The sequence below is a fragment of the Micromys minutus genome (genome assembly GCF_963924665.1).
Source record: "Micromys minutus genome assembly, chromosome: 21".
Taxonomy (NCBI): domain Eukaryota; kingdom Metazoa; phylum Chordata; class Mammalia; order Rodentia; family Muridae; genus Micromys; species Micromys minutus.
The window spans coordinates 6,121,188-6,134,815 of record NC_137956.1 but is presented as its reverse complement, the minus strand read 5'-3'; the positions used below and the strand labels follow the sequence as shown (position 1 = coordinate 6,134,815).

The 13,628-nt window shown below is 45.2% G+C and overlaps 1 protein-coding gene and 1 pseudogene across 3 annotated transcripts; both read right to left on the bottom strand.

Annotated features, from left to right (window-relative positions):
- Nucleotides 1–4,599: 4,599 nt before the first annotated feature.
- LOC308433900 (general transcription factor IIH subunit 3-like) lies at nucleotides 4,600–5,611 on the bottom strand (the record flags this gene model as incomplete). 2 transcript variants are annotated; one of them, XM_080934036.1, is made up of 2 exons in its annotated part: nucleotides 4,600–4,993; nucleotides 5,123–5,611. In XM_080934036.1, the coding sequence occupies 2 exons, from the start codon at nucleotides 5,609–5,611 to the stop codon at nucleotides 4,682–4,684; spliced, it is 801 nt and encodes a 266-aa protein (XP_080790162.1). In that variant the 3' UTR covers nucleotides 4,600–4,681. The 2 variants fall into 2 exon arrangements, with proteins under 2 accessions (XP_080790162.1, XP_080790161.1); XM_080934035.1 differs by having other exon boundaries at nucleotides 4,600–5,611.
- Nucleotides 5,612–8,070: 2,459 nt separating this feature from the next.
- Nucleotides 8,071–8,621, bottom strand: LOC308434069 (large ribosomal subunit protein eL18-like; annotated as a pseudogene). The gene has a single exon. The product of its transcript is annotated as a large ribosomal subunit protein eL18-like (transcript).
- Nucleotides 8,622–13,628: the final 5,007 nt, after the last annotated feature.

Here is a 13,628-nt window from a genome sequence, read left to right as displayed (position 1 = left end):
AAGAATTCAAGCACGAATTAGCATACTGGATTTTCTGCTCACCAAACTGAAATCAAGATGTTGATTGCAGTTTGGGGGGGTCTCATCTGGATCTCAGGGTCATCGGGTTTTGGAGACTTTCATCTGCTTATGGAGTGAGGCCTTTGGACCCTTGCCCAGTTCTACCCTGTAGCTCCTAAACACATCAGGAGATAAAACATAGATCCAAACATGTGGCATTCTCTAATTGCAAAGAATCCATTTTCTGGGTTGTGGCTGGGTCTGTGGCTCTAGCTCAGCTTCCCTGCCACTAACAAACTCAGTATTGAGGGCCCCACGGTGCCAGTCTAGAAGTCACAAGCAATGGTGAGGAAGTGACTGTCACAGGATGATGAATGGCTGTCCTCTGAAATTTTTATTTGATTCTGAAACGACAAGAGCGGGACCCACTGAGGCAACTCAGTCATTTTCTAGGCTGCAAAGCAGCCTCCTGGTAAATACGGGATCACAACCACCAAACCCTCCAGCAGTGGCTGAACAGCACTCAAAAAAAAAAAAAAAAAAAAAAAAAAAAAATCTCTTTTGAGTGGTAAAAATTCTGAAAAATCAAGATAATTACAACATGAGCTTGCCCTGATTTGCATGACTATTTATAGCTGGGAGTCTCTGCAGTTCTTCCTTCCTTCAGATGTTCCATTAGCATGAAATCCTGTGTGGCTCTTCTCTGAAGTGTGTGCATATGCTGAGTCCATGTGAGATGCCACCACGGGCACTTGTCATAAGAATTAAATCCCTCTCAAGGTTGTTTACAGCTTAGTGCCTGTCATTCTGCTCCTGGGAGCTTCGTGGCTGGCTGGGCGCTCTCCCCACCCCCAGCGCTGCAGATTTAATTTCTTTTCTTTCTTTCTTTTTTTTTTTTTTTTCTTTTTTTGTTTGTTTATGTGTGCACTTACCCTCGCAGGTGCAGGATAAAAAAAAAGTCGCTGTACCCAGATGTTTTGAAGCAGCAGCATACATCCACCTCAGATTAAATAGAAAAATCATGTAAAATACAGCAGGCATTTCTAGAACAGTAGCCTATGGGGTATTTAATAAACCCATCATATTTTCTTGACAATAAGACTCTCAAATATAACTTCAGGAGCAGAGGAGTCGTTTAAGGCATCGTTAGCTCAATTCATTTACAGGTGACTTTACAATGAAAGTTGTCATTTCCGAGTGGGACTCATTACACGGTCTCCATTTTCAACTTTGCAAATATCTTCCCGGAACAGAATGGCCTGGGAATTGGATGGAAACACGAGCCATCACGCTGTCGCAGTTCATTACTGCCTTAGTTAGACCGCAGGGAGCCCAGGCCAGATTGTACCTTAGCTTTGGAACACAGCAAACATAATCCAGGTTCAAACAGCTCTCTTGCTGCTTGTCGGGATCTGCACGAATATGCAGGAGCCATGCCCCAGTCGCAGGTGGATGATGCTTCCATGGATCCCGTTTGGCTTTTCATCCACCCAAGGCGCTCGGTTAACTCACTGAACACAGCCACTGGGAGAGACTCGTTCAGGAGAAGAGACGCAAGCTCAGAATTCTCCGGCCGTCTGCCAGCTCCCAGAACGGATTTCCCACGACAGCATGGAGGTGCCTCAGCCCCTTTGGCAGCTAGCGGTTGTAAATATTCCCTCAGAGGCAAAGCCTAAGCTAGCCGTCAGGCCTTCCTGGTACCACCGCCACCCCCGCCTCTCCGCAACGACATGCTACCGTATGTAGTTTCTCTAGGGAACCCGCTTAAGGGGTTAATTTTAAAGATAACTTCTCCAGTCCTTTTCTCATTAGGCAGAAACCCTCGGAAGTATTAGAGAGTTAGAATTTTAAACCTCCATTTCTTTGTAGGAGGGCTGGCGCCAAAAGAGGAGAAGGGAATGCTTGCATTTTAACTTGAGCCTTGGTCCCTGGGCCCAGCTGGAAAAGCTGTTGTCATCAGCTCTTGGCCCAGAGTTCTGCTTCTGCAAGATCAGAGCTAATTAGCATCATTTCTTACTTGTGCCTCCCTACTCTGCCAAGGAGAGACCATGCAGGAATCAGATTCCCCGCACTGAATGTTTCCTAACTGTCACAAGGCAGGTTTTCCACTTGCATTGAGACTTTTTCCCCTAGGCATGCTAACAATAGTACTCACCCATAATATCTTCTAGGTGTCTTCTAAAACTCCATTTAGAACTCACGGAGTGGGCTAGGAATCTTCATCTCCTCAAAGGGCCCCGTGGGGATTATTATTTGGAGTTAGTCAAAGACTGCAGGATGTGGAAGCTCCTAGACTCAAACAAAAATCCTGCCTGAAAACTGAGGGCCAAATCTTGGAACAAAAGCATCATATACTTTAAACTCTAATTGTATTTAAATTAATCAGTTATACGTGTCCACCTCCATTTCCTCTACCCCCTCTCCTCCCATCCCTTCCCCTTTACCCCTTCTTCAAAATGGGGGGGGGGGCTCCCATGGCTATCTAATGGCTCTGGCTTATCAAGTTGCAGTAAGACTAGGGGTGTTTTCTCCTGTTGAGGACAAGTCAACCCAGAAGGAGGAAAGGCTCCCAAAAGCCAGCAACAGTCAGAGACAGACCCTGCCCCCGCTGTTAGGATCCCACATTAAGCCTAAGCTGCCCAACTGGAACATATGTGCAGAGGCCCAGGCCCGTCCTACGCTGGCTCCCTGGCTGATCGTCTCTGTGAGCCACAATGGACCCGAGTTAGTTGATTCTGTGGGTTTCTTGTGGTGTCCCTGACCCTCTGGCTCCTACAATCCTCCCTTTCTTCCACAGAATTCCCCAAGCTCTCCCTAATGTTTGGCTCTGGGTATCTGTTCCCGTCAGTTGCTAGGTGAAGCCTCTCTGATAAGGGTTATACCAGGCTCCTGTCTGCAAGAATAGCAGAGAACCATTAACCGTGTCAGGAGCAGGCTCTCTCTCAGGGAAAGGGTCTCAAGGTCTCTTCATTTCTGCTCCATCTTTACCCCAGCACATCTTGTAGGCAGATTGTAGGTCAGACATTTTATGGCTGGGTGGGAGACTCAATTTCTCCACTGGAAGTCTTGCCTGGTTACAGGAGGTGACCGTTCAGGTTCCGTATCCCCCATTGCTAGGGTCTTAGCTAGGGTCGTTGTCACAGATTCCTGGGAGTTTACTCTATTTTTTCTCTTTGTTCAAAGTGTCCCATCAAATATTAATTATTCCTAAGATTCAATATTCTCAAATATTATTCTCAAGCTATAAACTCTTCAAATTATAGATTTTATGAATGAAAAGTCTTGTTTGATTATGCAGTTGAGGGTGACCTTGAACTTCCAAGTGCTGTGGTTACAGGCTGAGCTATACCTATTGATGTGGAGCTGAGGATCAAACACAGGGCTTCATGTCTGCCCGGCAAGCCCTCTCCATACTGAGTCAAATCCTGGGGCTTGATTACACATTTGTGTTTAATGTATGGCGTGTGTACGTGTATGTTCGGATATGTACACTCGTGTGCTTGTTCTTTGTTCTCAACCTAATTTTTACAGGAGAGATTGCCTTCCTGAATCCAGGACTTGCCCTTTGACCAGACTGGCTGGTCAGCAGCCTCCAGCGAGTCTTCTGTCTGTACCCCAACACTGGTATTAAAGGTACACGTCACTGTACCAACTTCCTCATGGAAGCCGGGCACCCAACCTCAAGTTCCCGTGCTTGCAGAACAAACACATTTACCACTGTTCATTGTCTTTTTGTTTTAACCATGCCTTTTTTTTTTTTTTTTAGTAAATATAAAAATAGGAATTTTATTGTTGAGATTACAAATGTTTCTATTGAACTCATTACATTTCTAGAATTCAACAGTTCTCCAATGTTAATGTTACTGGTTTTTGGTTTTCATATTTTTGTAAACAAGGTAGCAAGATGCAACCCTGGTTGGTTTGAACTCACTATGTAGACCAGGCTGGCCTCAAACTCAGAGATACACGTGTCTCTGCTCCCTGAGTGTTGATACTGAAGGCTTGAATGCCTTTAGGTCAGGTTACATTTGAATATATTTGAAGTAAAATGTTCTTTAAAAAAAAAAGGAAGGAAGGAATGAAGGAAGGAAGCCAGAATCTTATATATATCCCAGGCAGGATCTGAATCTAAAACTTTCCTGTCTTAGCCTCCCAAGTTCAAGATTCTAGGAGTGTACCACCTGAGCAACTAAGGTGCTCTGTCATGACCATGGTCCCATGCCGGTCCCATGCCGGTCCCATGCCGGTCCCCTTCCCAGCTTCACACATTTCCCATCTTGAGGTGCAGAAGACCCAGCATCCACCATAGTAAGCTTTGATGGAGAGGATCATCTGAGAACAAAGTCCCAGGGAGTTGATTGTGGCTCAGTGGTGGGCTGCTGGCCTAGCTTGTGCAAGGATGTGGTTCAAAAAACAAAACAAAACAAACAAACAAAAAAACAGCACCAAGCATCAAAGCAACAACTAACAAAACAACAGCTTAGCATCTGCCAGGCAACTGCTACCCTACAACAATAAACAAAAATAAATGCCTGTCCCCCTCTTCCAGATAAACCAGGGGTGTGGGTACTCTTTAGTTTCACACCCTAGAGGCACAGGACAAGAGCCGTGTTTCAGATTCCTCCATGTTCCCCACAGAGAGTCGGCCTGTGGGAAGAGTCGGGGAAACTCGTATGGCTTATCACAGGGACACCTTCTGTTTCTTCTTCTTGGCCTTCAGCACAGGGGGGAGGGAGATCTTAAAAGCTGTCTCGCACGTAGTGCAGATGGGGCTGAAATTGCAGAAAATAGACAGACACACAGAGCAGACATAGCCGATCTCAATGAGACTTCGATGACAGAAGCAGGCAGCCCTGTAGTCGATGTGGATCGGAGGTGGGAGGATTAGCTGAGATCGCTGATCTTGATCCGGAAGAAAAACCCACAGTAAGTACTGCAGGAGAGACGGCATCTGCGGCACCTTCAGGTACAGTCCCCCAGTGATGTCACAAGCCTGCTGGAGGAGCCCTGAATCCGAGTCTAGGACACAGGCGTCAATGAGGATATTCTGCTTCTGAGCAGCAAAGATGACGTTCATGAAGTTCATGTACTGCAGTGCATTGTCCTCTGCAGCCTTGATCACCAAAATCCTTGATTTCATCTCCTGATTATCTTTAACTGCCTTGTTTGCTCTGTTAATGTAACACAGGGCTTTGGCGAGGGACCCTGCCAGTAGTGTCTCTGTATGCTGGCCCTTGATGTCACTCTTGGTCATCAGATCCTTGATCTCCTCAGCGATCACTTCATTTGCAGCTGTCAACAGCTCATATTTCCCATCTTTACTCCCAGAGGGATTACAGTCAGGAAGGGCACTGCCAGGGTCTCCAAAGAAGTCTCCAAGTCTGCCGTTCTTCCCCGGGTATAAGAATCGACTTTCCTGAATGTGACTGGCGATGACAGCCAGCTGGTTGGAGCGGTTCATGAACAGGTGGGAGTTGGCCAGCACCGTCACAGCATCCATGCACTTGGATAAAGTAAACTGAGATTCCTTCAGTGCCTGCTTTCCCCACCAAATCGGGTTGGTGTCAACTATGATAACCAGAAGATTCAACTCATCTTCGTCTGCGGCCATGGTTCCCCTACGCCTCGGCGAACAGCCGCCCACTGTCCGATTTGCAGTCGGCTTCCGGCGCTGATGAGTGACCTTAACCATGTCTTTTTAATTTTGTTTTGTTTTGTTTTGTTTTTTCCAGTTCAACAGATCTATCATAGGGATTTCAGACAAAAGAACCTTGTGCACCAAAACCCTATTTAAGCAGGTGGCTAGGCTATAGCCATGTTAGACATTAAAGTGGCAGAGGTTAGAAGGTGACCATCTCCTCACTGTGGCAAATCCAGGAGATGAATTCAGACCAAGAAGTGTCTCCTTTCCTGTCCCCAAAATATCTGCATAGCCAAATACAGAAACATGCATGCACCTAATTACTAGACCCAGTGCTTTCTACTACACACTGACTCTGCTAAGACTCGGCTGTGCTGACTTGAGAGGAACACAGTGAAGGTACTGTGCTTCCTCATATGCTGACCAGACTCATTTCTGCCAGAGCAATGAAAGCCATTGTGTGTGTGCATGCGTGTGTGCGTGTCTGTCTGTCTGTCAGTCTGTCTACAGACCATAGAATAAAAGAACCAGGAAAGTAGAATGGAGACAAAGGATATACTTGGGAGGGAAGAAAAGAGGGATAGAAGGACATCAAGGGGGAGAGAGGAACCTGGGGCTTGTTGACTTGGCCGGTCTGGCTGGCCAGCAAGTTGCAGAGACTCACTCATCTCTGCCTTCAAAGTGCTGAAATTACAGTGTGCACTGCCAGGCCCTTGTGGGAGTGCTGGGAATGCCCAGTCTTCATGACATCATAGCAAACAGTGTACTGTCACCCTTCCTTCCGTTTCCACGTCAGAGCTGTGTGCCTGGCAAGAGCTCGACCTGGTAAAACCACAGGGAAAGGCTTGAGACTCTGACCGTTTGGAGCGTGTCTCCCTCTCACACCTGGCTGTCGCTTCATCTCAGGTCACCCTCACCCTTGCTCAGCACCTGCTAACCGCAGCGGTGCGGTTCCATCTTGGCCTCATCTCGACTGTTGCTGGCTGCAGTGTTCTAACCACAGCTGTGCAGCTGGGATGCTGGCCTTCATCCCAGGTATAGGGGCACCCACAGACCAGTGCAGCAGGTGTCTCCCTTCCTCATCACACCGGGTTGCTTATGTGTGCCTCTGCGTGCCTCTGCGTCCCAGACTGCAAATGGTTTGAGGAAGTGGAGCACAGCTCCGATCCAGCTCTCAGGCCCGGTCTCACTGACAGGTGCTGCCGATGGAAGAAGGGAGGGAGGAAGAATAGATGAGCGGACGTATGAAATGTCTTCAGAGTTGTTTGTGCAATCTTTCAGTGACTCTCGGAAGAATGCTATGGCACATTGATTGTCTTTGGTTGGCTTGCCCTGGCTACAATCAATCCAGATCATTGACATCTTGAGAGTCAACAGAATGAAGGATGAAGCCATGTGATCACCTCAATATGGGCAAAGAAAGCATTAGATAAAATTGAACATTTCTGTATAATGAAAAATTGAGCAAAGCAGGAAAGTAGCTCGTTGTTAAGAACAGGTGTGTGGGGGTGGGGCAGATCCTGTACGTCAGTGTCTTACTGAGTGTGGTAAAAAGCACAAACAAAGCCTGAACCGGATGGGGATGTCCACTTTCACTACCTCAGAAAAAGCCAACTGGGAGTGTGAGCCAGAGCAATCAGAGAAAACAGAAAAGAAGGCGTCCAAGTGGGAAAATAAGTCAGCAGGTAGTCACTGCAGCTGTTGACAAGACCTGGAAAACTCCAGTGAAGACCCAGAGAACTGATACATTCAACAAAGTTGCCAATAGTGAACTATCTGGAAAGAAAATGAGGAAAACAACCTCAAAAAAATATTCATCCTTAAACTTAACCAGTGAGGTGAAAATTACAAATTACAAAATTTACAAAGACAAAAACTCCACAAAAAACTACAAAACCACAGATGATTGTCAAGACCATACATGGAAAGACATCTCGTGCTCATGGGTTGGCAGAAGCAATATTATTTCAACAGTCACACCACTCAAAGTGATCTACATATGCAGTGTGATCTCCACCCAAATGCCAGCTATGGTCTTCTCAGAGCTAGAAACAGCTGCTAAAAATTTGGGGTGCATCACGAAACACCCCAAATAAGTAAAGCAATTGAGAGCTGAAACAAAGAAGCCATTATTCTAGCTGATTTCCATACTTCTATATCATACTAAAATATGGAAATTGAGACCAACCTTGTGGTACCGGCATACAAACACACAGGGGCCAATGAATGAGACCAGGCAGCCTGGAAGTCAGCTCACACAGCTGTCACCTACAAGGTGAAGATTAAAAAGTGAGCTGGAAAACAAATCAGATGTCCACACGGGGAAGAATGAAAGTAGGCACCTATCTCTCATCATATATAAAAATCACCTAAAATGTTTTTATTTTCTCCAACATCCAAAGCTTTTTTATTAACAGTAAGGTCCACGGTTAGTTTTTGTAGGCTCGGCTGGCCCTTCGGCCTCTGGCACACTCGAACTTCTGGCCTTTGGAATGGACGTAGGGTTTGGTGTGGCTGGGTGGAGCTCCTGGGCCTTGCTAACCCGTCGGTACACCTCTCGGCCCTTCCGAGGACCAGACAGGATGCTCCTCGCCCCTTGGGAGACTCCGGGGGCAGTGGCCAAAGGTAAGAATCTTACCCCCAGCCTTGAGGATGTGACTTCGGGCGGGCCGCTCACCCACAGTGCACACACATCTTCAGCTTAGGCACTTCCAGAACCCGCACATCATCTGTGACTGTCCCTACAACCATAGTGATTTTGTTCTCCCGGCCAGGAAGCTTCATCTTTCAGATCATTCGGGCCAGGAACAGAGGTGGCCGGTTCATAAATAACCTTTTCGGCCACAATCTGATTGAAGGTGGAGTTGGTCCGTCTGGCCAGAAACCTGTACAGCTTGACTAACAGCCGCAGGTAGATGTCCGGGCTCTTGGGCTCCTTGCACCAAACCTTTTGGTCCTTGTGGCGAATGTCAACACCCATGATGGCGCCTCCTGCTCAGCCAGGTCCAGAAAGCGCATCTCTGTGTAGCCCTGGCTAGCCTGGAACTAGCTCTGTAGACCAGGTTAGCCTCAAACTACAGATCTTCCTCCTCCCAAAGGCTGGGATTGATGGTTTGTGCCACCACTGCTGGGCAGCTTTTTGTTTGTTTGTTTTGTTTTATTTTAAATAGTTTTTTTTTTTTAAAGAAAACCTGTCTAAAATATGGTCTGCATGACCAGCTTTAAAATGATTTGTGCTTAGGAGTACACAGCTTTATTTTTAATGCCGGCTTCCAATTCCTGTGAAATGGTTTTGTGTGTGATGTGAGGTAAGAGCTCATGTTCTTTAGCCTGGGAAGGAGACCAATGAATGCAGACAGACAGATATGTAACCAGCTCAACTCCTTAATGAAAGAGGACCACCCTTTCCCAGAGAACTGTTCCAGACTGTTACTCAAAAAACAACCAACAATAGCTATGCATGTGTTTCTGAACTCTCTTCCTCTACACTGGTTTAAATGTCATCTCTGTCAATACTACATTACACTGATTTCTGAACTTTTGAGGTAAGTCAGAAAATCAGGCAGCGTGACGTCTTTGCTTTGTAACATTTTATGTTTTATTACTTATTTTTGTTTATGGGCTTGTTTGCTCTTTTTAGTGCTTTTCATTTTCTTCTAAATTTTAAAATCAGTTTGCCAATGATTACAAAATAGTCTCCAGGACTCTTTGTGGGACCTTTGTTGACTCTAGTTTTTAACTGGGGAGTTTTGCCATCTGAACACAACGAATGCCCCCTGTTCTCCACTGGTGTAGCTCACAAATTTTTCCTGACAGGGGTTTAAGGTTTTCAACATGAAGATCTCACCCTTCCTGGACTCTTAAATATTTTATTCTTTAAATAAGTGGAAAGGATCACTTGGTTATCCTATTAAATTGTTACATTGGGGAAATAAATAGGTTAAAAAATAAAAGTGGAGGCAGAGAGCTGTCTGGGCTGGCCAAAGCTTGTGCCACGGAGCCCGATGGCCTAAGTTTGAGCCTAGGGACCCACGTGGTGAGTCCACACACAACCATATAGAAGGACTGTTAGATCTGGGGTTCTGTGGCCTTGCTAACCCTGCTTCTTGCTCATATTTTTTTGTTTTGTTTTTAATAGAATCCCTAGGCTTCTTTCAAAGAAGAAAGAAAATTAGGGTTCTTCTTGGGGGGGGGCCCTCTTAATTACAATGTCAACCATAACTGCTGAATAAAAAGAAAACCTGAAATACCACCACCACCAGAAACCAACCAACCAACCCTGGCTCTCACGTAGGCTGGCCTAGAAGGATATGAGCTTCAGCTTTGATCCTCCTGCCTCACCCTGTGCTGGGACACTTCCTGTCTTTATAAAGCTTAGATTGAACCTACAAACTACACATACACTTCCAGTTGAGCTAAGTCATCAGCCCTGAGTTTAATCTTTTCTGTATGTTGAGAGTCTGTTTTAGTTTAAATATAAATAATCTCTCTTACCATTTGTTTGTTTGTTTTTGAAGGGACCTCTTTCAGTGTCGCCTTGGCTGTCCTGGAACCCACTCTATAGACCAGGCTGGCCTCAAAGTCACAGAGATCTGCCTGACTTTGCCTCCCCAGTACTGGGTTGAAGGTGTGCATGATCTTGTCTGCTCGTCTTTTTTTATTTTGCAGATGACGAGAGAAACTGGTCTTAGAACCACAGAGTGAGTTTGATATGTGGTTTAAAATAAACAATACCAAAGCAAAATAAAGTAAGACATAGATACACACAGAAGGAAGTGAGCCAGAAAAGCCCCATCTGTCTCTTTTCCAGTGAAGCCGTTCATTCTCATTCTGAATATTAATTCCTGGTAAAGACAACTATTCAGCCATATGCAGATTGATAGAAGAGGGTTTGTCATTTTTCTTATATCTTATTGGAACTTTGTTGGAAAAGGCCTCTACATAATTATACCATTACGAAAGGTCACATGGACAGACATTACACAGGTTAGGCCAAGTAGCTCATGCAAGGATACGCTTACTAATGTCCCAGCCCTTTGGACTTTATTGATGCTGAGGCCAGCAATCCTCGGACTCTCCAGCAAGCCCTTGAGTGCTCATTCATAGATAGCACAGGTAACCCTGGGACTCTCCGCTAAGCCCTGCTGTTTATTCCTAGACGGCAGTGAGGTTGTGTTGTGCAGGTAGAAGGAACACAATTCCGCATTTCTGGAATATCCTCATTCCTGGGATAAATGACCTAGACTGCAATCACCAGGTTGAGTCTTCGGCATGTTCCTTTTGTCGAGATACTGCCAAACTGTGTTCCAGAGGGGCACTGCCGGGCTACTTCACACCAGGATCAGAAGGACCCAGGCTCTGGCCGTCACTGGCATTTTTAGCCATGACACTTTATTGTGGTTGGAATTTACAGTTCACCAACGGTGAGTGGTGCTGAGCCCAGTGCCATGTGCTTTTATTCATCCATGTGCCTCCTGAATGAAGTGGTCCTTTGTATGGGCGTGAAAAGGGCGTGGCTTCGTGACTGCGCAGCAGCTGCGGATGCGCGCACAAGCGTGAGTCTATAAACCTTCAGCCATGGTGGAGGAAGGGGCTTCGGGGCTGAGGTGGGCTTCTGGAGGAGAGAAAGCCATTGTCTTCAGGGACACAGGCACTGCTCAGTTCCTCCTGCTCTGGTAATGGCTCCACACCCATGCCAGTGTGGGCGGCTCTGGTTAAATCCAGTGGGTCTTAGGCAAACACCAAAAATAAGACAAGTAATATTGGGGCTTGAGGGATGAGGCTCCTGGAGTGGGAGGAGGATGAGGAAGGAAGGACGGAGGGAGAACTGTGGCCAGAATGCGTTATAGACAAGCACTAAAATATTGAAAAACAAATTAATGAGAAAATAATACCACAAACCAAAAGAAAAATCTCTCTTTAATGTGTTGTGGCCATTTCTTTCCTGGCTGACATTTGGGCGTTCTTTATACATCCTCTGCGCCTGCACACGCAGGGTCATGTGATCTGAAAATGACTGTCCTCCATTGTCATTTCTTCTTAAGGGATTCCTAAGAACAAAACTTTTCCATTTAATGATGGTAGGCTAATTTTCGCATCAGATTTATGCTTTGGGTGACAAATCTAAGAATTCTTCCCCCATTCTCTATGCTGAAGATTCTCTCTTCTATTTTTCCTAAAAAGTCTTATAAGATTGCGCTTTCTGTTTAAGTATGAGATCCATTCTGACTTAATTTGCTTAAGTTGTGAATCCGCGGCCAAGGTTCATTGCTTACACCTTGGATGCCCATTTGTTTTGTCACTGCTGAAAGGAACGGCATTACATTCATCGAGATTGGCTTTGTACACTAGCCAGAACCTTGATGAATATATTTCTGTGGCTCTGTATTTTCTCTTTCTGCCCTCTTAATCTAGGTGACTACCTTGCAGCAATGTCACGAAGCCTGGATCGTCATCACTAGTCCAGTTCTTCTTTCCCTGGTAATTTCCATAGAATCTTTCCTGCGTCTGAAACAGGGCTTCCTGAACTGTTGCTAAGAACTGGGCACAGCTGTGTGCAAATCCAAGGACAGTGGACTGGGTTCCCCTTAAAAACAGGTACTGCAGCTGGACTCTTGACATATTGGCACTTCGTGATTTTCAGTCCCTCAATCCAATACATGCCTTTTTGGGATTCTACCTAAGTGTGTTTCCCGTGTTTGTAAATAAATTTTTATTTTTAAAGTTTGGTGTTTATATGTTCTTTTCTGGAGCGTAGTAATAGGAAATTTGTTGATATTCTGAGACTTTGTTGAGCTCAAATTAGCACTTGATGGGATGAAGACACTGCTATCTACATTCCTCCAACAATGAATACTATTAAGTAAACTTCTTAATCTTTGCTAAAAAAATAAAGATTAAAAAATGAAGGTTTAAAAAAGGTAAAAAATAATTTTAAAAATTTCATAAACTCTGTAAATGTTTACTTTATTCATGCCAGCGTCCCATATAAATATCTGTTACTTCCCATATTTCTTCCATTATGATTTATTTTATGTGTATGTGAATGGGTGTGCATCTGTGAGTATTCAGGCATTTACATAGGCCAGAAGAGGACATTGGATCCTCTGGAACTGGAGTTACAAGTAGTTGGGAGCCACCGTGTGAGCGCTGAACTCGGGTCCTCAGGAAGAGCAGCCAGTGCTCTTAACCACTAATCCATCTCCCCAGCTCAGAGATTTGCCTTTTAATTGTGTGCATGTGTTTGTCTGTAGCCCTTGGGGGCCAGTGTTAGATACCTCTGGGCCTGGAGTAACGTGCTGCCAGGGTGACTTCGCATGGAATTGTCCCTCCATTGTTACCAGCCATGCTCTTGCAAAAACTGAAAACCATGGGTTAAGACTCAGGGTTGTTCCTCTCCATGAAATTTTTAATGAGAGGAAAGTTATACAGTCTGAAGAGAAACCAGAGCATTGCTGGGAAGTTCTCACAGAGCTCCTTCAGCTGTTTCTTACTGTTGAATCCATCCCTCTTGGGTAAAATTTTGGTTTTATAGCATATGAAGGCCATCTTTACTCACAGATGACTTGAGATGGATGACCTGCGTCTTCCTGTATTTACAGAGTTTTACTACATGTGCTAAGGCACATGTCGCCTGAATGTGACTTACTGGAGACTGTCTTTTCCTTATTCACCCACACTTGTCCTATACTAAACTCCTATATTTGTGGGACCTTATTAATGACTTCCTTCTACTCCATCTATCTTCTCTTTGGATATTACTTCTAAGTATTAATACATGAGCGTGCTCATATCTTATGAGCAATGAGAGATTTCCCAGCTTAACTTTTGCCTCTTTCCTTTTCTTTTTCTTCCTTTCTTCTTTTAATTTTTTTGAGACTCTGTAGTTCCGGATAACCTGGAACCTGCTATATAGAGAAGGCTGGCCTTCACCTTGTAGAGATCTGCCTGCCTTTGTCCCTGGAGTGGCTGGAATTAAAGGTATGCA